General features: G+C 41.1%; 1 protein-coding gene across 4 annotated transcripts in view; it reads right to left on the bottom strand.

The window, feature by feature from the left end:
* Window positions 1-25,233, bottom strand: part of CORIN (corin, serine peptidase) — a 128,789-nt gene extending 103,556 nt beyond the window's left edge. Inside the window, exons 1-2 of one of the 4 annotated variants that reach the window (XM_053976526.1) lie at window positions 24,038-25,233; window positions 6,023-6,167 (exon numbers count right to left, since the gene is read on the bottom strand). In XM_053976526.1, coding sequence (XP_053832501.1) covers window positions 6,023-6,167; window positions 24,038-24,211 — 319 coding nt within the window. In that variant the 5' untranslated portion in view covers window positions 24,212-25,233. Of the gene's footprint in view, window positions 1-6,022; window positions 6,168-23,108; window positions 23,336-23,511; window positions 23,618-23,641; window positions 24,017-24,037 lie in introns of those variants that run through there. The other 3 variants (XM_053976525.1, XM_053976527.1, XM_053976528.1) reach the window with 3 other exon arrangements.
* Between the last annotated feature and the right edge of the window lie 1,075 nt (window positions 25,234-26,308).

Here is a 26,308-nt window from a genome sequence, read left to right as displayed (position 1 = left end):
TCTCTTGTTTTCGTAGTACCACCATCTTCAGAAATCCAATTCTGAAGCTTTAAGGCAATCAATACATTTTTAACATATTCCATATTCACTAATTTGTAAAATGGAAAGAGGTACTATTTTCTCTATATAAGATTATGTAATTTAACTACCACTGCTAAATACTGGCGCCTGAGTTGTCATTCTTCTCTGACACTGAATTTTAAATATACATTGTCTAAAATTTTAGTCACTTGCTGGCTTTATTTTTTGATCATTTATTATATTATAGACAAAACCAGACTTAGTTGTATGTGTTCAATAGTTGCAAGTAATTATAATTCACAAATCAAAACAGTAAGTAGATGTATCCCACAAGCATCAGGAATTTAAACTACATAGTAAGATAACTGATCTTTAACCTAGTAATCCAAATAATAAAGAAGACATCTTAAAAATGTGTAGAACATATATCTTATTTCTCCATAATAGAAATTACAAATATTATCTCAAATTCTTTAACCAAATGTATTAGAGTCATATTTAATGCTAGAAGAGAAGCACCACTCTGTATTACAATATAAGAAATTTTTGGTAAATAGCAAGAGTCATTTTTTCCACTGGTGGGTAAAAGAGCTTAACAATCATAATAGACATGGTTCACCTAGACTTGATTATTAAAAAATTAAAAGGAATCATCAAAACATAAAGTCTCCCAAATGTACCAAGTACCTTGGCAACAACTGATAATTTTAGAAACTTTTCTTCATATTCATTGGACTCTTCATTAGCTGTTTGGTACAGATGAACCACAAATGGCAGGGGGGCTGGAATTAGATGATCTTTCTATGATTCTATGTCTCCTAAATCCACAAAACACTCACTGCTATCTCTCCCAGACTTAATTTTCATTTTGGTTATTGCATTTACCAAAATGGCTGGTTGCACCATCACCTCTCAGTTAGGCCTTGTTCATCCCCCACTACCCCAGGCTCTGTCCCTAGACAAACCCACCCCTCTGCCAGCTCCAGGCACCACACAGAGCCCAAGAGGGTATCCTGAGCCCATTCCCATTACTGAATTCCTCTTCTCACTTCTCTGTGCACTCTGCTGCTAAAATAAATCAGTTAACTGGTCTGAAATTCAAGGACTGGGCAGGCAGAAAAGTTTATTAATCACAGCTACAAGTAACCAAAAATGCCAGAAGAATCTAATTGAAGTGACTTTGGGTTGGAAAGCTTTATAGTTAAGGGAGAAAAGAGAACTGGAATAGCTGAGAAGGGGCAATGTCAGCATTTTCTTTTTTAATGAGTAACCTTTAACTATTGCAAATGCAAACAGCAAGAAAAACTGGTGTAACTTCTGAAATATAGTGAGTTTCAATTAAACAGTTACCATTTGAGATTTACCATATCCTCATTTATCCAGGCTGGATTGTTTTGGCTCCAGTGTCACTAACTGTGAGTAAATCTTTATGTCTAACTTCTACTAGACAAACCCAGGGGAACTTCATACACATATATATATAAAAATGTTAGGGTTTCTGGTTTTCCACCAGCAGATGCTCATGTATCATTGAGGTTTGGAGGAATGTACTGTGTGTGTTTTACAGAAGCAACCAAAAATCTCCCACCTGCAAATCATTTAAGCAACATTTTTTTTGTTGGAGTCCTCTGGTCAAACCAAACCGTAAGTGCATTTTCACAAAAAGGGACTAGTATTAATATGATTTGCTAACATCTAAGGAAGAGTGAGTGGTTGTGCTCAGAAACTGTGCTCACTAAAATGTAGCTTTATTTGGATGCCAGATATTTGTGTTCAAACAAAGCACTGTATCTCTAGAATTCAGAAGCTTACTTTGTTTCAAGTTTCAAACTTTACTAGGCTTTTTTTGCAGTTTTCAGAAAGTTAAAATAACCTTTTTAAACTCCTTTGGGAAAGTGCATAGTATTTTTCCATAATTCAAGAACAGCTTAAGGTATTTTTTCACATTCTCTCTCCTCCTCCCCAGACTCATCTCTTCTCTTCCACTCAGCATAAAGATAGAAAAAGGCTGTAAAATGTTGGTCCTAAAGAGCTATTAATACTAATTTAAAATTAAAGTTAAATTGATTAGCTATTTATATATCACTCAGCAGAATACAAGGCAATACATTACAAGAGAGGTAAACTCTTGAAAAATGTTTGAAAACCCCCTTTGGTTTAATACAGTGGTCAAATAAATACTGTGAAACAAAATATTGAGGCTACCCACTGGATTCTACCTTCTTCTCACTCAGACTTATTTCATTCTTTTGCTGGAACAACAAATAATAATAACTATGTCTATCACTGCCATGAGGTCATTTACTTCTTTCACTGAGATCCCCAAATGCTTGTTTGCTTCTTCAATCCATCTTTCCAACAACAGCATTTTTTGTTCTATTTTTACAGTTTCCTAGTGATAATAACTCCTCTTAACAAGGGGACTACACAAAGAACTTCTTTGACACAAAAGGACTTCCTAATTATATAATCTCCACTGACAATGAGCAGTATTAAAATTCTTTTTAATATTTTTTCCCTCCAAAATAACATCAGCCTGGCTCAGGTACATACGCCCTCGAGGGAGGCAGGCATAGGCCTCTGGCATTCCCCACTTGCTAGCTCTAGATGAGAGCTCTGTTTCCACTCACTTTGTGAAGAGTTTTAGGGCACCTTCCTGAGTCACCTCTTTCTTCTCTCACATTCTCTTCCTATCCTTTCCTTTTACCAATGCACCATAGAGAATTTAGGCACTTTATTCCAGGCTGCAGAATTCACTCTTTGTGCTGGGCTCCCACTTGCTTTCATTTTCATCTTTGCCCCCACTCTTCCCCTAAAAACACTACTGTGTATCTTAAATCTTAAATTAAGCTTACTGGATATGTTTTTATAGCATCTCTATTTAAATTTCAAAATACCTAAGAAAACAGAGTGATGCTTTAAACCAATTAGTTCTTTCTTAATCTCTTCAGTGAAGAGAAATTAATTACTTTCTATCAATGTTTGCTAACAGACATGCAGCACATACAGAACATGCATTTTATTCATGTATACAGGCACACAATATCCAACTATTCTTCAGACTTGGGTTCATACAGACCTGAAGATGGTAAATCATAAGCCAGATAGTTAATTAGTTGACAAATACATGTAGCCATTTTCAATCTGTGTCTCCAGACACAGCTGGGCATGTCCAGTTGACAGACACGTACAGTATGCTGGCCTTCAATGTGCTTGGTACAAAATAGACCTACTGGGACCAGACACGTTCATTTCAAAGCAACACTTTCTAGCAGTTTTAATGATCATTTCCAGTTGCTGTTCACTCTGGGGAATTAATGTTTTGTTGAAATATGGACAGGTCTTAAAAAATTGAGCTTACTTAAAAATGGACAGTTAAGAGATTAAAGAAATAGTCACACTGTTCAAGCTAGTAAAATGAGATTCTGGCAGTGTAAACTGTGGAAGATTTCTAGCTCTTCAGAGCAAGAAAGCTCAAAGAGACCAAGTCTGTTTAAAAGCTAATGAAACAGAGCAAAGCAGCCTAACAAAGTATGGGTAATGGATGAGGCAGTTGCAAAAGGAAATAAAGCACTGGTTCACTAGTACAGCTGGCCAGCACATATGAACTGAGATTTCTCATGCATGGTCTGTACCCATGACTCTGCACCGTGGAGAAATGGGCACATTACTGATACTATGAAGGTCTCATAGAATACCAAACTATTGCACATCAGTTAAGCTGTAGTAATTTCTTTCCTTTCCTTTCCTTTCCTTTCCTTTCCTTTCCTTTCCTTTCCTTTCCTTTCCTTTCCTTTCCTTTCCTTTCCTTTCCTTTCCTTTCCTTTCCTTTCCTTTCCTTTTTCCTTTCCTTTTTCCTTTCCTTTTTCCTTTCCTTTTTCCTTTCCTTTTTCCTTTCCTTTTTCCTTTCCTTTTTCCTTTCCTTTTTCCTTTCCTTTTTCCTTTCCTTTTTCCTTTCCTTTTTCCTTTCCTTTTTCCTTTCCTTTTTCCTTTCCTTTTTCCTTTCCTTTTTCCTTTCCTTTTTCCTTTCCTTTTTCCTTTCCTTTTTCCTTTCCTTTCCTTTCCTTTCCTTTCCTTTCCTTTCCTTTCCTTTCCTTTCCTTTCCTTTCCTTTCCCTTCCTTTCCTTTCCTTTCCCCTGCCCCCCTGTCCTCCCTCCTATCAAATAATTTCTATTAGCCCCTCAACACAATCAACTTATTTCTTACATGGTAAGACTTCATACCAATATCAGATTTCAGTTATTATTGACCTGAAATTAAGTATTCTTTTCAATATAATGTATTGTTAGTTAGTATAACAGACTATATTCTGTTACACACACTTTAAATGTCCACAGCATTAGTTCATCTAATTCTGGCCATCAAATATATTTGCTTCTAGGCTATCAATGCATAGAAGATGAAAGCTGCTGAGAAGAATAGTAAATTATAAAACGTTAATTAAAAAGCCGCTTCTGAAGGGACCTTTGCCAGTTTTAGACTTGGGTTGTAACACCAAGCCTTACTCTTTACCCTACAGTAATGACGTTGACTTAAGAGGAGATAGTCACGATTTTTGCTACGTAAGTAGGATCAGAACAGGCCCCATTTCCCAGAGGATTTCATACATTCTAATCACAGGTCGATATATGCCTGAGGAAGAGATTGAGTAGATCTGATGTAAATACACCTGCCTTTTTATCTGCTTTCTCACCAAAGCATGAAAATCTAGGGCAGAGGATATGAAAGATACAAATGGAATGCTAAACATAAGGAAAGCAAATTTAACGGCTTGATATTTCCTAATTACAAGACTTACTTGCTCTTAATCCATTTCAGACTGCTCAAAGATATAACCCAAGACTTACCTGTCAATCATAACATTCATTAGCTTTGGGGGTTTTCTTACTTCCTTAACTTAAACTAAATGAAAAGAACAGGCCTATGACGTCATGTTGCATATCCTTTACAGACTGAATTGAGAAAACAGATTTAAATTGTCCTGATTTTGACAGTGCTTTTGAGACATCTTTAGTTTCTCCCTAGACTTTCTGTTTGACTGTTTGATGTGTATTGAAATTGGAGTGTTTAAAATAGGAAAATGGATTTGTATCTATATATCTGGATACTGGACACATTACCCCACTTATTTCAGATATGCTTCTGAAGTACCTAAGGAAGCTCAATTAGAATATGTTCTCACTAACAAAAGGAAAAATGAAAAAACCCCAAAACCACTTAGGACTGAAAGCAAATTTTTTAAACTTTTTTTTTTTCCTGAAAAAATAATGCTTTAACCTAGTTTTATTGTCCTTTTCATTCTGTACTTGAAGCAATTTAATGATATGTCAGCTTTTTTAAAAGTAACAAAGGGAAGAATTTTTTAAAAATTTATGCTAATAAATTAGCAATTTTTAATTATAAAAACATACACACGGAATTAACAGACTAAGCCATTATGAAATCTATTAATACCTTGATCCAGTTTCCACAAAACATATTTCGAGTTCTGCATTGATACATACCTTGTATGTAAAAGAAATTAACATAATTTTCCTTAAATAGTTAATATTTTGTATGCTATTCAGAAACATTTGTGGCTATTTATAAATTAAATTTCACCTGAAAATAAGAATCGGGTTTGCATATGAATGTGTGACATAAACAGATATATATTCCATTCCACTGACAATGATCTAAAATTATAACAATGTATCTTCTATACTTGTAAAATGGCTGCTGAAAACTATCTACATGCTCAAGATAATGTGTTCCTTAAAAATCTACCTTGAGAAAACCAGAAAAGGCCTCCTCATCGATACTTTAAATACGTTTTAAGGATACAAACCTAAATAACAGATTTACTTCTCTGCAAGAAACAATCACTAGGTAGATTCGTTTTTTAGGTAGGTGCGCTAAAATATATGTCTAATGTCTACAGTTATATCAGCACTTGAGAATGTGGTCTTAGTTTTAGTCTCTTTAATTTAAAAAGTGTCTCCTTAATTAAAGAAGCACTCACCTACAAAGGTAAGCAGGATCACCAGCAAAAGGATAAGGGCACAGATGCATGGAATCAGTATCAGGAGCAGAAGTCGAAGGAACTTGGCAGAAGCCAGTTTCTGAGAGCAACCATCCCCCATATCATCCTCATCTGTTCCTAAGACCTGAAAAACAAAAATGCAGTTTTATCATGCTGGGGACCATCAGTAATTCCTATGTTTTCAATAGCAGTCCTCCCTCCCTATTACACAGCTACATGATTTAAATATATGCTGCATATGGCTAATAGATTCTTAAAGACAAGTTGTATGTAAATTTTTCTTTCTGGTGGACAGTCTAGTGCAATCTGTATCATTTATTAAACTTTACTCAATATCCACAGACTTACAGCTTCATTGAAATTTCTAAACATTTCTGATTAACTGGATGTTGGATAGGCATTTCATTTGAAAAAAAAAAAAGTAAAATAAATAATAAATTTAAGGAATAAGGCTAAATACAGATTATTTTATAATTAAAAATAATCCATTACTAATTATTCAAGAGTTCCATGTTCTTGTTTCTTTTATTAAAGAATCAACATACTATTATAACCTTTAAGTGACAATAGAAGACTTATTATGCACAGTAATGATGTCTGATTTTTAAGTACTTTATATAACTTAACACAGTATTCTCTAGAGTTTGCAAATCACATTTTCTGTTCTATGAGTGGAATACAAAAGAATAGAGAAAAAACAATTTTCTGAATTCAACTGAGCTGCACAAAGTACAAAAATTCAAACCCCTGCAAAAGCCTAAGCATGCATTTTATAGTTTTTAAACCTAATTCCATTAATACTATAATCACATATACTGGAGAAATGTCATCAGTTTTAAACAGAAACAAAAACAGAATTCCAAATTAATATTTAATAGCAAGATTGAAACTGTTATGAAGTCAATGCCCCTTTATTTGAAACTGACCAAAAAATAAAATCTTGCCTGTGATAATGTAAACTGGATGATAGGTTTATTCATTCCAGACAGTGTCTTCCCAAAGGATGACTAATCGTTTATCCTCTTTGTCAGGAAGATCAATCACATCAAAGTTGGTTGTGTCAGGACACAAGAGTAAAGGCATCCATTACCCTGACAGCCTCTCCCCAAAGAACCTCAAGAGACTAAAGTCCACAACATAAATAATATTAGTCTTGTAAATGCCAGTCTCTGTGGGTTATCCTTTTGGCTGGCTCTGCTGAACATGCCTTTCTGTAAAGAGCAGGTCATTAGACTGACTGGCACAAGCCAAAGCTGAACTATTTCTTAAGGAATTGCTGCAAAGAGACTGGATTGGTACCACCCCACAACCTCACTCCGATCTACTGCCTTGAATGAGAAGACTTTAGGCGTAAGTAGGATTTGCAGGATCATTTTCCATCATTCTACAATGTCTCTTGTTCCAGCATGGCACAATGACTGTTTGAAAGGAAATTTTCCTTGCTGATAATAGAACTGTCAACTATTCCTGAAACTCCTGGTTACTAGACACTGCAGACCCTCGACAGACAGCAGAAGCCAAGAAAACTGCATTTGTGAAGTTGTACATTTCTTTTCTGACGCTGCTAAGCATCGCGTCATCTGACCACTGCGAGACTCATCCAGTGCAGTGTCTGTCCCATTTGACTTCTTTTCCTACTTCCACTGTTCAAAGTAAAGACATTAACACTGAAAATGCATATGGTACTGGCATGGTGTGAGCTGCTAGTAGTATCTCACTTGATAGTCTCCTTCCTATTCCAGTGATTCAGTCTCAACACAGTCCTACTACTAGATTTATCTAGCAAGCAGGATGGTAAACTTAAAGATGTTGGATTTATCTGAAAATCTGAAACAGCCAGCTCAGGATGAGAATAAAGAGTGTCTGTTGAACAGTCTGAGTGAGATGACAAGGTCTGTAATCTGATCCTCATTTCCCACATCAAAATAAATATAAATAATATTGCAGAGAGTTAAATGGTTGTCAGAATTGTTTTTTCTTAATCAGCAGCTTATTCAGAAGTAGTAAATGTTTCAAACCAAGACTTCAGGATATCTCAGCTTAATTACTGCCCTTGTCCACGAGTGACATCTAAAACGTTCAGTCACAGATAAAGGATTTAGGTGAATATTAGGAACTTCAATCCATGTGATATTCAGACAATACCTGCTTGACTTCCTGCAGTCCACACTTGTTTACCTTGTCATTTTAAAGTCTTCAGCATCTGCCTGACGTTTTGCTTCTGGTAATGCTGGAATCCAGCAGCTTTAGCTGCTGTACTCATAGCAGGCTTCCCTGAATTCCACAACCTGGGTTTGCACGGCCTGTATTAGGCCCCCTTGTGAGTTCTGAACACAGGTAACAGAGGAATAACACAGCTCTGCTATGAAGACAGATCTCCCAAAAAACTGCCATATTTACTTCTGAAAGCACAGACAACGATGCAGTAGATGCAGTGTTCCCACAGGAAATTGAGTTAAATACCCTCTTTTGTCTGAAGCAGTTAAAAAATCCAATCTACAACTGAGCAGACTATCACAACCACATGAACACAAACACCTCTTGAATCAGAGCATGTCATGCCTTGAAATAATGATATTCTGTAAAAAAGAACCTGGTTCTTCTGGGCCAGACAACAAGTAGCAGGACCATCACTACACAGCCCAGTGATCAAGGCGCTCAGGAGCTGATTCTTAGTTTCTTCAAGACAAATTTTAGATCCAGCTAATTTTTCTAAAGAAATCACTCCCAAACAAGATCCACTTCTTGCCAAGTCAAGCAGAAATGTCCAACTCTACCCAGTTTAATACAAAGTAAATTCTGACCTGTGACTCCACAAAGAGTTTATCTTAGGAGTAAAAACGTAGCAAGAACAAAATTTTTGTTCTCAAATATTTGAAAAAACATTCAGAAATAGTATCCATTATCACTTTTTGACTCTTTTTGTGAGGAGGGGATGACATTGATTATTCTGGAGGTACATGAGATCTCAATAATCTCAAGCACAAGTGCTTAACTGACAGCAGTTACCAGCACTTCGTATATATACCTTAGAGTTAACCTAGCAGAAACATTAAATGTGTGCCAGTTAAAACAGTGAGCTTCTGCTGATGCTCTGTTTCTGTGAGAAATGTTTTCTAAAGTCTACTAGCATTGTAAATACTACTTACTTTGCATAAATGTTCAATACTAAATGAGAATATCAAACATTTTTTTTTCTTGTCTACTCCCGAAAGCAATAAATCTCAATCTTTGTATTGACAACTCACTGCCACAGATTTTAAAATGGGCTGTTGTATCCAAATTTACTCTCAGTAACTGCTCAAGAAAAGAATGCTGTATTGTTAAAGACATGCTTCTCTAAGCACCATGTGAACAGCAAAGTAAATATTTACAGGCACGTAAACAGTATGTTGTATTTTTCCCTTCTACAGGAAAAGACCTCAGGAAAAACAATACACCTGTTTAAATCATTATCAGTGACTATGCAAGTATAAACTTAATTTTTCCAATTTTACCATTTTCCATAACTTGAACATCTACATTAGTTTTTTTCTGTCCATTTCTCTGATGAATATGAACTAAAAGTAGAGGTAGTGTTGCTGGTTCCTGTATCAACAATGAGAATTTAATAAAGTGTCCTATAGATAAACATGAATGCATTACACCTACTGTTTGTATATTCCCTGACAGTATTTCTTTTTCTCTTGCCACCAAACACTGCAATATACAAAGAATACATGCACCAGCTTGAAGTGCTCTAGTATGACAATGGTATCTGCATAAACTGCAAATGTGCTCTGTTCCCTCAGTTCTAATAAATAACGGAATAGAGGAACAAATAATAGACTGAAGACATAAATAATGGAATCATCAGATAAAAATGGGCATATGGGAGGAAACAGGGGTGCAAAATGCTTATTCCTTGGCTCACTTCAAGCTTCTAGGTTAGTGGCTGAGAGAAGAAACCAGTCTCCCTCAACTCTCTGACACGTTCTCTAGGTCTTTCAGACTGAGTTATCTGGTACATACATATTTATCTCCCTTTCCAAAGGAAGGACAAGAAGACTTAATCCTTGAGGGGCCTGCTGAAAGAAATCAACCCTAAATGCTAAAGATTTCAGCATAAAATAGATTTAGTCAAAAATCTATAGCACTGGACTAAAAACACATTCTCAATACTTGAAGAACACTGGTGCAAGTTCTCTTCCAACCACTGTTTTTGGAAAACTCAATCTAAGAAATATTTTTCTGAATTAAATACTATGTGCACTACAGTTAGGAAATATTGGTATTTGTTTTTTAAGGCAACAAGTCATTTGCTTTTAATACAAACAGGTTTTGTATTTAACAAGAAAATAGTCAGAAGAGAGGATGTCTAAAAACATCAGAAAATTTCTTCTGACAGCTAAGAAGTTTTGTCCCTAATGAAACTACATTAACCGCTGCTTACCTGAGTGGCATTCTTTTGGTAATGACTGTAATAAAGGAAATAGACTAAAAAGAAAGTCTGAGCTAATTTCAGCGTGCATTTTTTTTTTTAAATTCTAGGTTTATCTAGAACTGCTGGATCAGACTGCTCAGTTTATTTTCTGGAACCACACAGGGAAGAAAAAAGTAAGATGGAAAATAGTGTGTAGTCCCATCTGACTACAAAAAGACTAAAAATTCATTGGACCAAAATTCACAGCTTATTTTCTGCAAGACGTGGAAAGAATCTTGATCTCATGGCTGTCATTTCAATAACATGCCTGTCATATTAAAGCAGAGAAATGACAGATTACATTAAGATTTACGGGCGAAAAGCCTATGGCAGCATGCAATTTTCCTTTTAGATACTAAAAGTATCTAAGTTACTAGTCTATAAAACAGCCTGAATCATGGTATAAGCACTCGACAAAAATATCTCCTGCTGTTGTCACCACAGAACTAACAGATGTTCTCCCAATAAAGAAGTATCATTAGGGCTAATTGCCTACTGTCAGTATCTTCTGTGCAGGATGGGTCTCTACACAGAAATGTAGAAGACACCTCTTAGATCAGAAATATTAATGTATCTTCAGCAAGCCATACACCAAAGCATTATTTATTTAGTGTTTGTAATGGAAAGAAATGGAAGGAAGTACTACCATGAAATGCAGAAATAATGTCAGGGGCCAGTAAACTGGTGACCTCATAATGCCATTGTCATCAGAAGTCCTCATAATGCCATTGAGGAATCTATTATCCAGCCAATCAATAATTATGTAAGATTACAAAAACTATCTGCAGCTCTTTCCGTATCCTTGATACTGTTCCTCTTGTAATGCTGAAGCACTGCTCAGTTGTCAGCTCTTGTGATTTCATCTGCTTTTATGATGGTGATCTTAAATCTCTAGATACTGGACTGACACGACTATACCAACCACTACAGATTCCCCTTTGCCATTAGAGGAAGATGGTTCCCACCTGTTATGGTTACAGAGCAAAAACTGAACATGTGTCAGTGTTTAAGCACAGAACACCACACACACCCACACCCACACACACACACACACACATATATATATATATATATATATATAAATTTAACCATACTCATTCTTACAGTCTTTTCTGATCAACTCGTAATATTCAAAGGCCTGGTAATGAGTAACAGAAGCTGAAAATGCCCTACCTTTTTTATTAGTTCTGTCCTGTTTACATGAATACTAGGAGTCAGCAATGCACCTCCATTCGACTACTTTATTGTGAAAAAAATATAACACCATACTTCAATAGTCATTGTAACAAGTTGAAAGTGTAAGATAAATCCTCCAAAGGTACAAAATCACATGCTAAAAACACATACAGGCAAAAACTTGCGAAATATTTAATTTTGAGTGTTAGAGGACTTAGAGAGCCAAACTGAAATTGACTCTGACTAATAAATGTTAAAGCAGCATTAGACACTGGATACTAAGCAGCTTTTGTCTGCAAATACAGGTAGTACCCAAATGCTAGTATACACAAATTGAAGAACAGTAGCATCATAGTTATTCTAAAAGGAAATAGTGCCATTTAGTGCCAATAGTGCCAAAAACTGCAAAGCAGTTCTTTTGGTTTTGCAAAGCAGCAAAAAGACCCCAAACCCAAACACCTTTTCATACAAAAGGCAAGAAAAAACCCAAACAACCCTTTTTATACAGCAAATCAGCAAACGTGAAAAGCATGTTATTACCACAAGTTGTTATTTGCCAATAAAATGCACTATTTTCCTGATAGTTCAAGTTCACTGTAATCTTGTAACTTCTCCCAGGGAATTCCATATCCTCAGACAAAATACAAATTGCTGACATAATTAATTAGAAGTTCATTTTGACGATCAGACCTCCTTTCTCTTCCATGAAATTAATCAATCCAAAATATACAGTATTCTACTAAGAGAGATGTTATATAAAGCTGGACATATCTTTCCAAAAGAAGTATTTGGTTGGTGCTAGGTGCCAGATTATTTTGCTTGAAGCATAAACCTGAAACACATTTAATCTTCCTGATGTACATTTTCACTTAAAATCAGTGTGTGTGTCATCACCACTGTGTCAGTGATGATTCATTTGTGTTGAAGAAGATGCAAGGTGTAAAATAATGTGATGTTTTGCCTTTCACACTACTGTATAGCCCCACTGCCACTTCTGTTCGATAGACTTTTCAAGCTGTTTTTAATCCAGGCTGAGAAACAGTGCTGCAAAAATCAAATTGGGCATCACCAATTGTCAGTTGAATAGAAGTCAGTCACCAATTCAGATTTACAAATATTTATGTGGTATTCTTTCCTTCATTTCTGTTGCACAAATTTGGAATTCTTGACTCCCGACAATTTCAGCAGTTTTGTGAGCCATTGAAACAATTTTGAAGCTGAGTAAATGAGTAGGTATGCAGGAGCAGCTCAGTAGGGACAAGGTGACATGCAGGTATATCTCTCCACATTCAGTGACAACACTCTTCTTATGCTGCTCCAGCTTCAGTTTCAGCGAGCCAGCAGAAAGTTTGCTGAGACCAAATCCAAAGGCACACCTGTGGTGCTCCACTCACCTGTGTGTGGGAAACCCTTCACTGCTGCTACCAAGGGAGATCTATCTCCTTTGGTGTGTGCCTGCTGTGCTGTCCAGTGTGACTGCAGACACCTCCTGCATAATCCACCCTCATTCTGTATTTCTGAGGAAGAACCAGCTATCAGAGCCACCAATATGCACTTCCAAATCTGCTTCCAAATCTGGAATAACAAACAAATGCTGTGCTGCCAGTGGTGTTGCCAGCACCCAAGTTACTATCTTCACAGTGTATGCTCAATTAAGAGAGCCTGCCTCTGGTGCAACTTCTCTTTCATAACTCATTCTTCCCTTTCTGAAGGCTTTGAGGGAGGTGGAAGTAAGTTGGCCACCCAGACACAAGCACTGCGGCCAGGCAATTTGGAGTTCGGAATTTATTCTCATTTCATCTAGTTCTTCAGGGAAAGAATACACCGTCCTACCCTGGCAATTTAGTGGACTATAAAGACACTTTATTTTGATTTCATATCAAAATAAACATAAATAATTTAATAATTGGTCTCCCTAAAAATATTTTATTTAGACATCAGAAAGCTATTGAGAAGCAAACTATTGACCTTGATTCTCCATTAGAGGTAATCTATGCTTAACATCTCATGTAAAAGATGGAAGTGAAAGAAAGTATTCCCTTGGATTCCAATCTTCATCTCATTATAAATAAGAATTAGACACACTATTAGCCAACATATACAGTTTGTACAAATCAGTCTTCAAAATTTGAATTAGAAAACAGGGGAAAAAGGATATTCATCATTACTAGAGAACAGCAGTATCACTCTTAAATACCAGTATGTTGTAATCCCTTCATTTTTAAAAAGAAGTGCTGCTGAATAATGATTCTGTTTTGGCATAAATGTTAATTGTTTACATATTTACTTATATACTGTACATATTTACTATTATTTATATTTTCACTGATATAAACTTGAAACTATTGTGGGGATACTTCCCACATTTACAATGGAACTTTGTTGAATTCTCAAGAATGTTCAGATTAGGAAATAGTACAGCTGATGGCAAACTTACTACAATTCTAAGTTCTCTCTTTGTTATTATTCATAGCTGGTGGTGAAGATGTGTGATGTTGCCATTCCTCATAAAATGAGCAAGGTTCAGTAAACATATGGAAGACAGCAAAGATTTTTTTAAAAACTGAAATGTGTATGAAAGACATTAATTTTAAGGATTAGACTATAGTTAGCAATATCTGATATTTCTCAGTGCCAGAACACGAACATCCATTCAGCCCACTTCCACAAGCAGTGGGAAATTGTTCTGGGGAAAGTACTCTTTAATGCAGAATTCATGCTCTAGGGGTTATTAGTTTTCTTTAAGTTGCTACGGCTTGCAAAAATTACTCATGGAAGTTTCCACAGTGCCATGCTGTTTTTCTGAACACACAGAGAGACTATTCTAACAGTTTCCTGACTATCCAGATGTTCATTGCATTGAGCTAAGCACGCTGAACAGCAATGGCAAGCCTCTGGCTACACACTGCTGAGAACCACAACCCAGCAAGCAAGGAGTAAGTAACACAGTACCCTCTTCAGGTTCCTGCCTTGCTAGGAATTCAATGAGCAGATGTCTGCAGAAGAGCCATTAGCATAAGAAAGGCAAATTTGAGAACCACTTAAAAAAAAAAAATCCCACAGAAAAATCTTAGTGGCCTACTTTCTGACAATAAAAAAAAATTGGAAAAAAAACCAAAAACATTTTGAGGGGATGGAGGGATACTGTTAGAGGAAAACCCCCTCTTAAAAGAATCTTGCAAGCCTGGAAAACTAGAAAGAGCAAAAAGAAATCCTGCCTGTGCTGTGGCTCACATTCAGTGTATCAGTCACCCACTGCCTGATCCCATCAGAAGCCCCATCCCACACAATGTAGTTTGAGCTCATAATTGGACATACCTTTTTTTCCTGTTAATGCCTCATCAGTAGGTTTAACCCTCTGTGCAATGCCTACTGCTGATTATGCAATTGCTTAACCCATTTCAAATCACAAGTTTCAATTACATTAACTGGATGGTAAACTAGAATGCAAGCTTAAAAAATTGCAGGAGTCTTTTAAAAAGCATTTGTCTCTTTATCTTTCATGCATTTTTTATTAAATTTTCATTTAAAAATGCATAATTATTCTTCAGCTATAAACATCTGCCTAGAAGAAATGAAAATTTAGGTTTTGAATGTATAATGTTAACTTTACTGACTTTTTTTCTGAATTGTGATTTAAAAAGATACTAACCCTTGGACCAAAGATAAGGCCAACAGCAATATTAATCAAAGGAAAGTATGTGATTTAGTGTCAAAGCAAAGCCTCATCTGTTCAGCATAGCTGGATTTTTATTTGACCTCCTCCCAAAGATGAAAATGGATTTACACAATGTCACAAAGGTTGATAACCTACTACCTAAAAAATTTAGAGGTGACTCATTCGTTTTTCAGTAGGATACCACTTTGTTCAGAAACATGTCATCTTTGAACATTTTGCTTCAGAAAAAGAAAATAAAGAAAGACAAGAATATTTTTTGAAACTACCAGGACATTGATACAGAAATAACTGGAGAGGTGACTAGAGACTAAAAACCTATTCAATGTTGCTGAACTTACAAAAAAAAAAAAAAAAAAAAGAGCCAATAGAGAAAACTCAAGATTAAGTGGGTTAACAAGGCACTTACACTGGTGAAAGTATGTGACTATGACTTTGAAATAATAATGAAGTTTTATGGATCACATAAAGATTTATGGGATAAAAACATCCATCTAAATCACTGAAACAATAACAATCTGATTATTTCATCAAAAAGTAAAAATTCTGTTGTATTTATGGCTAGGAATATTCAATTTGTCATCCCTAGAACAGATGCCAGATTTCCTTCCATTCACATTTTCTTTGGAAAACTCCAAGAGTCATAGAAAAATCCTATCTATGATAAGGAAAAAGCAAATGGAAACCATCTGGATTCTCAAACTATCCAGACTACCATCAACACTATTCCATATCTCTCACTTTATAGGGAAAAGGATTTGTTAACAACTTTTAAACACATTCAATCATCATTTCAGACTTCCTTTCCAGGCTTGTCTACATGCACTCCAAATTATTTAAGCTAACACCCTTAAAATGGCTGAGCAGGGAAAAAATGAAGCTTAAGAAAAGCTTAAGAAAAGACATTTACTACTTAATTCTTCTGTTGCTGCATATCAAAAGGCAATGCGAGAAAAACAAAAAGAGAAGAAGAAAGATAGTGACTTACTCTACAGTTCCTAATATTCTTTCAGATCTGTTATACATATAGGCAAAATTTGCAGATGCACAGAACTAGCTTTTTCAAACAATGAAGTATCTCTCAGCAACATCTGTCGCTCAATACTGTGTCATGGCAAAAAAAGGAAAGGCTGTTAAGGCAAGGAGGGCTCAGCTGTCTGCTTCTTCCTGGAGATGTGAAAATGCATGAGGCTGGGAAAAGCCTGAGAAACGCAGCCTGTGCTGCTTCTATAATCTCTAGCTGCCACTGGTTTCAGGACAACACAGGCAAAATAATCCACCCAGCAAAAAAATTGACAGCAAAAGCAGCAGCAATAGAAGACATGTCCATGTTGCTCCACGGTCCCACAGAAGTCAGAAGAAAACATGATTGTGTATTACAGCTATCTGCTGTACTATTACATGAATGCAGAGCTGCAGGACTCAGACATGTGGGATGGAAAACTCCTCAGTGCTACCTACCAGAGGTTTTATTTCCAACAGAAAGAGTTGTCTGCTTTCTGAAATCACTAGTGAGACGAAAAACGCAAGGAGCACATAAGCAATTTCTCACTGTTTCACTCAGAGGCAGAAAAGGAGGAAAATGAGAGTCTCTTTCCTTAGGAAATGCTTCCTGAATCTTTGATCTTATCAAGAAATTTTCAATAATATTAAAGTGACAGTATAGGCTATTTTGAAACTAGGAGTTCTTTTGAGGTGATGAACAGCAGCAGGAATTGCTCTGGGCGGTTACTACTACTGCTAAATCACTGCCAAGTGAAATCTTTCTCTGGTATCAAACAAATAATTTTTGAAAGATTCTAGCACATTAGTTTTTAAAACACCGGTTTCTGTATATGGCAAAACTGAGTGTTACAGATTTTAGGAAGAGAAGAAGGGAAAAACAGACTTTGACAATTACCAACCAGTCCCAAAGCAAAAGCACCATACACTGAATATTGGAATCTGCCTGATCTACAACACATGAATTGGAGTAGAAGAAATCTGATGCAGTCCTAAAAAAAAAGGAAACTCTACCTTCACTTCCTTTCCCTTAAAGGACTAGGTGAATATCAATTAAATGTTCAATATACAAAATACTTCTTTTGCAAGAAAAAATTTGCCTTGGAATTCTGGAAAAGCAATAGCTTACAGGAACACCTGCAGTGATGCAACCTGACAGCCTTTTTTCCCCACAGACTTACAGGAGCTGTCCCCCAAGGGCAGCGCTTGAACCATCACAGCACAAACTTCACCATTCAAAAGCAGCTCTGTCAGTATCTGATTTTCAGCCTCTATTCACTTGCTAGAGGTCAATGTGCTAAAAAGCTTACGCTGGGAACAACTCAAAAAAACCAGAGAACTGTAAACTGTGTGGCACCCAAACAAGCAGATGATGCAAAGGTTCCACTCTAATGACAGAAATTATGAAAAGGAACAAAAGGATGGCTGGATTATTTCCATCCCTTCATGATTCGGGGATAGGGGAAGAGGGACAGGGAAGCAGACAACCACAGAGGCAACACTGCTACTCTGGTCAGTACGCTGGCCACCACTTCTGTCCCAATTACATGGACATCCATGTAGGTGGCAAGCTGCTGGCAGTGAGGGGACTGCAAGTTTGGCCTCCTTGAAAAGAGAGCAGAAGCTGCTGTGTGCCAGATATGTCCAGTTCCACCTGGATCCACACCACAGGACACAGCTGAGCCCATCAGCCAAGTTGGTGGTGCCTCCATGAAGAAGTATTTAAGAAAGGGCACACACACCACACAGGCAGAGAAGCAGGAAAAGACTGAGAAACAGCAGTGCCAACACCAAGGTCAGAGAAGTATGTGCTCCATGGTAGAGCAAATACTCCTAAAAGCACTGCAGCCTACAGAGGATCCACACCGGAGCAGAGGATGAGTAAGAATTAAGAAGTAGAAGAGAACCACAGTCCTTCCCTGCGTTGTTCGTTGCCTCACTGAAGGGATTGAGTGCCACCTGTGGTGATAGCAAAGGGGAAGGAGAGGAGTCTGGAGTGAAGCTGAATCTGGGAAGTGAGAGGGATTTTCCTGAAGTGTTTTGTTTCATTTTTTGTTTTTGTTTCACAATATCTGAGTCAGTCAATATTTATTAATCAGTAATAAACTAATTTACTCTACTCGAGTCTGTTTCGTCCATGACGGTAATCACAAAGAGATCTCCCAGCCTTTATCTTGACCCATGAGCTTTCTCATTCTTTCTATTTTCTCCCCCATCCCACAGGATGGGGTAGGGAGAGAGCAAGTGGCCATGTGGCGCTTGGCTGGGGGCTGAGGCCACACCACCACCGCTCCAGGAGTCGGCTGTGCCCCAGGCACTGAGGGCCAGCAACTGTGACGTGGATGAACCAGCAGCATCAGACAGCATTCTCTGGTGTCTGTTGCTGGCTTTAACCTCCAGATATTCAAGTTTCACAGGTAAAACAACCAGAAATAATATATGCACAATTTAGTTACAAGCACTGCTTTAATTCATAATGGCTTGAAACCATAGCCAAGGAGCATCTATCCCTTCAGGGGAGCAGCTGTCTGCACAAGGTAGGCACAGGATGGAATCTAATTCAGACTTCAGAGGTAGCAACATTCTCACCTCTTTTTGAAATGAGAATCTCTTGCTTGAGACAGTCATCTCATTCTTATTTTTGCATTTAGGAAATTAACCATTTTTTGTATTTCTTTCCTCTTTGCTGGTTAGAAACGCAAGCTGAAATTAAAAACGCTACTCGGAACTATCTGTTCCACAGCAAAAATGAATTATTATTCCATCTGACAGTGAGAAGAGCATTCACCACTGGGGCATTAAAGTGTACACAGATTTAGGAGCAGGGGGGAGCTCTCAGTGCTGACGGGCGCGCCCAGGGGACAGCGGGAGCCGGGCCCGGTGCGGCACCGAGAGCCGCCGGGACCTGCCGGCGGGGCTCCCCGGCCACTCTATTTTTACTACGGTATGTTTTGCATTCAGACTTTCCACTGCAGGCGGCCCGGGTCAGGGGATCCGTTCTGCTGGGGGAATCTGACAGGTCAGCTCAGCCAGAGTTATTTATAGAGGGCGGGGGACTGAGGGAAAGGATGCGATCGGCATCGTGTTCTTCTGCCGCGGGGCTGAGGACTGGGAGAGGCACCCAGGAGCAGCCCCCTCCTCGCCCCTCAGCACAGCCGGGCAAGGCGGCCGCAGCCGGGAGAGGGGACAGCCCGCTGGACACGGGGATAGGGCGCTGGACACCGGGACAGAGCGCTGGACACGGGCTGCTGCCGCGAGAGCCAAAGGGACAAAGCCCAGGCGCTCTTCCTTCCCTCTCTGTCCCCACTTTAACTCATGCAGCCTCTCGGGGAGTGAGGGCCACGCCACTCCCCGCAGTCTCAGCAAGTGGAGGGGGGGCTCTCACGCCCCGGCACCCCGAGTGAGGCTCAGGACAGTTGTAGGTGAAACTTCACATGCTCGCAAGGCAACAACTGACTGCAGAGAGCCAAGAGAATTAAAAATTCAGAGGCAATGAGAATAGTCAGGCTGGAGCTATCCGGATATTGTCTTCAGTCACTGGTCTGAGTGTGAAGAATTTTGCAAGGAGGATTTAACCTTTCTTTCTCCTATTATGACAATCCATCGCTTCACAGCAGGTTATCTACTACCCTTCTCTCCTGGCACTGAGAACTGTATGTACCCGGCCTGCCACTTACGAGGTCCGTTTCTTTTCAGTAGGGAAAGAAACTGGGACAGATTACAAGCATCAGTATTTCGAACTGTAATCAGACTGCCCCCCTCAAGCCCTGCTGCTTACTTAGCTGCTTCATCCTGAAGGCATTTAAATATCAGGAGGTGTCTGGCAGCCACATTTGAAAGGACCTAAGCTGCAAGTACAAGTCTAAAACTGCCCTGCTGCAAGTGGCCTGACATCCACCCCTGCCAAACCCTGGCGGGCATTCAGAAACAAGACATTCATCTGGCCTTGTAAGCACTTGCTAAGGATACCTGACATGCTGACAGGACTCTTCCCACACAATGCAGCTATAACCACCATCTTTTAAAACCTGACCACAGTAGGAGATAGTGCCATTGTATGTAACTGCCTTAACAGCGTCATCTGTTCAGCCTGACAGCAAATGACCCGGCAGCCAGGGCCTCCCAGTCCACGTGGGGTCAAAGTTATAATTCCCACATCTTAAGGAAGTGCCAGTAGTGCTTATATTGTGTCTCCTGGATTGGGATGACCTGAATCTGCTGGGCCTCAGCATGGCAAAGATTCACAGAGCTCAAACATCCACTTAGCCACACTGAAGTGTTGTCTTCCTGCTTGTCAACAAAGGGTTTGTTTAAAGTTCACCATTTGTTGGTTAAAGCAGTTGAGCAGGAGTTGCTGGATTTCTTTGCCAGATACAACCATCCCAAAATTCCCTTGCTTGTTTCACCTTCACGTGAGAGGACCATTCTCCTTTTGATAAATGAGATTTCTGTCTAGGTGCTTATCCACCTCTGCCTCTGCACACATTCCTTGTCTGGCTATGTGAGTAATGACAAGAAATTATGTGTCTGGCAATACATGGACTTAATACAATGCCAGGACAGTAATGTTCCTCAAGGGAGCTGAGTGCTAAGACCTAAACATGTATATCAGCTTAGCAGGAAAAGAAAAATTTAAAAAAGGGCAACTCCTACATTCAAGTAAAACCACATTTCACATTTTAAAATAATTACTGGCACTCTTAACAGTCCTGGCTTTAACTTGTATCTGTAGACATCATCTAATACATAATTAACAGCCAAACAAGAACAGAGATATATAAAATTGCTCTGTGCACATTTTACAGAACACCTCCAGTCATGACACATTTATAACCATCTACATACAATACTTTGAATTCACTGGACACTCAAGTTATCTGGATACAGTCGAGTGCCAGCTAAGACTTGTGGAAAGGAAGTGAATGTTTTCTTCAGTATTTTATAGTTCCAGCTCCAAAAGACTCAGAAAAACAATGTTTTGTCCTGATGGCTGCATGACTCCTCTAACATAGGAAAGCGTGCTGTACTGCCTGGCCCACCACCACGAGAGCCTTCCCAGGAAAATGAGTACTGGTGGCTTCCTTAACAAATGCATTCTGAGTGAGGATTATATGTGGGGCTGGAGGGCCAGGCTTCTCCACAGGCAGAAAGACCTGTCTGCCTGTTGGGGTACTTCATAAACGGCCTTTGGAGGAGGGGAAAAAAAGTCATGAGCATTTAATTGCTACAAGAGGTTTAAACGCTGTTTTGGATTCTCTTGTTCAGCTGGAGGTCTCCATCTTTCTACAGAACCTGGATGTCCAAGGTCCTCTGGGGATGCCACCAGCTTTTATAGGACACAGGCAGAGCAGTTCTCTAATTTCTTATATTACAACTTTTTAGTTGTTTGGACTATCTCAGTGATACATTCATTCATCCATGTGCCACAGCACCCAAGAAGCTTATAATAGAGATCTCTAACTAGAACATCCATTACAAAAATGTACAAAAGAGTTTCGTCCTGCTGACTGATCCATCTTTTAGGAACACAGGAAGGGTGTACATAGCCATATGGAAATATCCACTACCATTCTCTTACTGCTGAAAGCCAAAACTTCCCAAGAGATCCCGTGAATGCATTCAAAGCTCTAGATATTTGATTTCACTTCAGTGTTTCATAATCTCAACCAGACTGCTAGTAAATTAAGTTAATTAATTAATCGCTTGCCATGAAATGCATCCAAGGAGTCTGCATTTTAAATCAAGCGGAGGGATGATACTACTGAAGTATACTGCCGTGTTTATAAACTTGTGAAACGCCCCGCTGTGCCATTTCGGTCGCGTACGATCGGTGTGACAGCGCGAGAAGCTCCGTCGCCTTCTCCACAAGTGCCACGCCTCAGGCTCAGCACTCTGGCACGGCCCCCGCCGGTCCCCCCCGGCGGGAGCGGGAGCGAGAGCGAGAGCAGCCGCTCCCTGCCCGCGGACGCTCCCGCTCGCTCGCCGCGGGCTCCACACCGGCCCCGCTGCACAGCTGCGGCCCCCGCCGCGCCTGCCCCTCTGACAGCGCACCCGCGCCGGGGACACTGCGGAGACACCTGAGCCCGGCTAGCGGAGGGACGGGCAGGCTTAAGGGACCCACCCTGCAAGCTCGCACCAACGTAGCAGCCAGCTTCTGCAAGTTCTCTCTCGCCTCCTCTTAGGCAGCCTCTCCCATAAGAGCGGCAGAGCCCCTCATCCCTCCCCACAGGTGTGTGCTGCGAGACTGCCCGCACCACACCTGCGCTATCCCCGCCGGACACTTGCAACCACACAGGCCGGCTCTCCCTGGAAGGATTAAGTGCCCCCCTCTGTGACCCTGTACAGGATAACCTCCTGGCGGCTAGCGGTACCATCCTGCCGGACAGCCGTGAGAGGAGGGTGGGGGTCCCTCCACCCGACCCCAGGGTGCGCCGACGCAAGGAGAAAGCCAGCTCCCGCTGATGCCGGGGGGCAACTACCGCGCCTGGGTCACGGTGCATCGCCCCCCCGGGGGCCCAGCCGCCGATGGAGCTGCCATGACAGCCCTGACAGAGATTAAGCCCAAACTCTGCTCCTGCAAATCCTGTCGTCGGATTCGGCCAACTCCTTCCCTCTCCTTCCAGCGGCAGAGCATTTACCGGGCACAGAAGCCCCGCTGATCTTCCGCGCTTGGTAAGAAAAGCGGGGCGAAGGCGCCGCTCGGTTCTCCCTGAGACGCCGACAACGAGCGCTTGGTGGCTGCGGCTCACCTGCAGCCCGCGCCTCTGAACAGAGGAGCACAGAGGAGCGCTCCGGGACGGCCCCATCGCGGCAGGTCACTTGTCCCCGGCCGTCCTCCAGGCCGCGCCGCCGGGCGACACGGCCCCGTCCCTGCCTGCGAGCCATGGGTCCGCTCTCGTTACAACAGCTCGGCGGGCTCGGAGGGGGGGTTACCCCTTCTCCGCTTGCCCGAGCACCCTATACCGCTCAGCCCCGCGGCGGCAGCGCACGCCGTGCGCCGCGCACGGGAATTGCCCCAGGGCCGGCGGCGGCCGGGGGTGTCCCCTGAGCGCGCTGTCCCCGCCCGTAGCCGAGCGGCGGAGCCAGCCGCCCTCCCGGGCCCCCGGCCCGCGGCCCCCCGCGAGGAGGGGAGCGCCCTGAGCTTCGCCTTACCCGGCTGGCGGAGAGGACCTGCCGGTAGCGCTCCTCCTCCGCAGGCAGGGCAGGGAACTGTTGCGTGGAGAGCATGCTCTGGCTGCTGCTGACCCCTCTCCACTTTGGCCGCCCCCTCACCGTTCTCTACCTCAGTCTCTGACGAACCGCGTTCACCCTCCTCCAGCACAGACACACTTGCGGGGAGGGCTTCGCATTTTGTCTGCTCTGCAGACTCCCCCTCCCCGCTCCTCCACCCAATAATAATAAACCTCCGCGAGAAAGAGCCACATCCCCACCCCTTTCGCACACAAGGCTCTACCCCCTGGGGACAAGCTGAGAGACAGCCCACTTGGTAATTTCGCCCTAAAGCCGTCCCCCAGGGAGGGCGGATGGAGTGGGCACACGCTTTGCGCCCTCCCCATCCCCCCATCCGGTTAAGGGACGCGTCGTCAGGCTGCGAAGAGCTTCAGGTGGCAAGATAAGCCCGAGCCAGAGATGATGTAAGGGGCAAGAACCCGCGGAGTTCGCCTCTCGCACCCCTTACCTTGGCTCGCCGGGGCTCCGCCGCGCCCTGGCCCCCGGGCCGCCTGGACGCGCACTTGCGGCTGAAGCGATCGGAAGCCAGCCCAGCGCACGGACCTGCAGGCGCTCTCGGCCCACCGGTTCGAGGCACAGAATTCGGCAAGCGTGGGCCAGAGTCCCGTGTCCCTTCATTCATCCGCAGTTCCCGGGTGGACTTCCCTGCGCTTTATTTTACGTTACGGTCCGGCACAGGCTCTCCTTTCAGCCCAGGGACGGAGAGTTTTCGCGCCTGCGGCGACTGCAACGCTTCCCTCTAGCACAGCGGCTGGCCTGTCGCAGCCCAGGCTCTAAGGCTCCAAAGAGAGCTGAAAGAGGCGCTGGCACCGCAGAAGCGGAGGGGAAATAGCTCCGGCAGGGGGAACCTCCTGGAGCCAACGACAGGTTTCTCCAGCTCCTTCCCCGCGGGAAGGCTCCGCTCCTAGTCCCCCGGCGCCTAGGCTGCCGTGCCCCGTCCCGCCCCTGCGAGGAAGCGCTGCGCGGGAGAACAGCGGCGACCCGACGGCGTTACTCCTTGTCCCCGCGCCGGTTCTGGTCCTGACCGGCCCCAACGATCCGGAGCTGGAGGGATGTGCTGGTTGTTGCATATCTGTTGAAGCCAAATTTTCCGGCCAAGAAACAAGTGCCGCCTGAAGCTGCAAATGACAGAGCAAATGCCCTACCCCCATAAGATACCAGCTTTTAAGACCTGCATTTGATCTGTTTGTCCCCTTGCCCTGTATTTGCATTCAAAAATGTCAAGTCTGACTGAAGTCCTGGTCTGTGCACACAACGGAGCTCACCAATACTATCCAAGAATGATAAGTCAACAGGACAAAAGGCAAAACAATGAGTACAAAATGGGCAGAAGTGTGTGTTACCAGAACAGAAACAGTTCAGAACCCTTCCAGGAGTCCCAAAAAGATGTCACTGGGGCTGCAGCAGAGTTCTGAGATGACATCTGTAAACTAGAAAGGCTTCCAGTTTTTACTGTGCATGATTTAGTGCTTCTGAAATGCTATCATTCAAAATGTGAATCAGAAAACACGCAAGAAAATGTGAACCACCACCTCTCTATGAATATAGCTTCCAGTCCTGTCACCATTCTTGACAATCAGTGAGGGTGATAGCCCTGATAACAGTGTTTATATTTGTAAATATAAACACATTGTGTTATATATGTTTATATATAAATAATAAATAAGATGAACACTTCTTAGCTTTTTTTTCCATACCTTCAGATTTAGGCCCTATTACTTTGTGTGCAAACATTATGGTGCAGTGTTCTCTATGCTTCTGGAGTGCCAATGTACTTAGAGGCTTCTGCTCATGGTAATTCAGTGCTGCACTTTTTACCCAACCAACCAAACATCTCTCCAAACCAAACTCCATCATCTGGAGGAAAACAGTGGTGGTTTTAAAACAATTGCACCAAAAATAGGAAAAGCCCGGAAAGAGAGAGAAGCAAGACAATTTATGCAAAATCATCATATTGCTTAATGTAAAACAACAAATATTTTGTGCTGTAATGCAGGAATCAAACCATACTTTGTGATTCATTACAGAGATTAGGTAGCCCTGTCAAAAATTCTAATAACAGTAAATGAAAACTTGTATCTAAGAGGTGCAGTACATGATTCAGACTGCAAAGCCAGCTTGGCCTTGGCTGAGGATGACTCCAGCTGGAGAACTGTGAATTCCAAACCCCAAGCCAGTCTTAATTCCTAATCTCAAAATAATTTCTTCCATTAGGAGAGCCACTGAAACTAGAGTTTCACAACAAAATTCAGCAGCACACAAAGAAAGCCTGAGTTCTGGTTTTGTTGGTGATTTTATGGAAATCACTGCATGATCAACAATTATTTAGAGTAAATAATACTTGGTTGAATCAAGCCACAGTTCCCTCAGAGTATGACTTATTTCTACACAGTTGCTGTTTAGCCTACCTTACAGCTGAGTTTGATGTATCACAGTTCATACTCATACACTATCCATACCACAGAACTGTTTTCTGGTACCATGGCATATAGACATCTTAATGTAGTATTCAAATAATTCATTAACATCTAACCATCTTTCCATCTTTCTGGAAAGAAGCATATCTCATTATCTTATAATTAATTTGACTTAATTTGATTTTTTTCCTTTATTTTTACCTTGCATTTCTTTTCCTAGGAAATACAAAACACTACAGGTTCTTAATTTTCTAATTCTGTAGAGCAAATGACTGATGTACTTGAATAAGAGCAGACAGGAA

This window comes from Vidua macroura, chromosome 4 (assembly GCF_024509145.1).
Source record: "Vidua macroura isolate BioBank_ID:100142 chromosome 4, ASM2450914v1, whole genome shotgun sequence".
Classification (NCBI taxonomy): Eukaryota; Metazoa; Chordata; class Aves; order Passeriformes; family Viduidae; genus Vidua; species Vidua macroura.
Note: the sequence above shows the minus strand (reverse complement) of the source record. Positions and strands in the feature narration are given on the sequence as shown.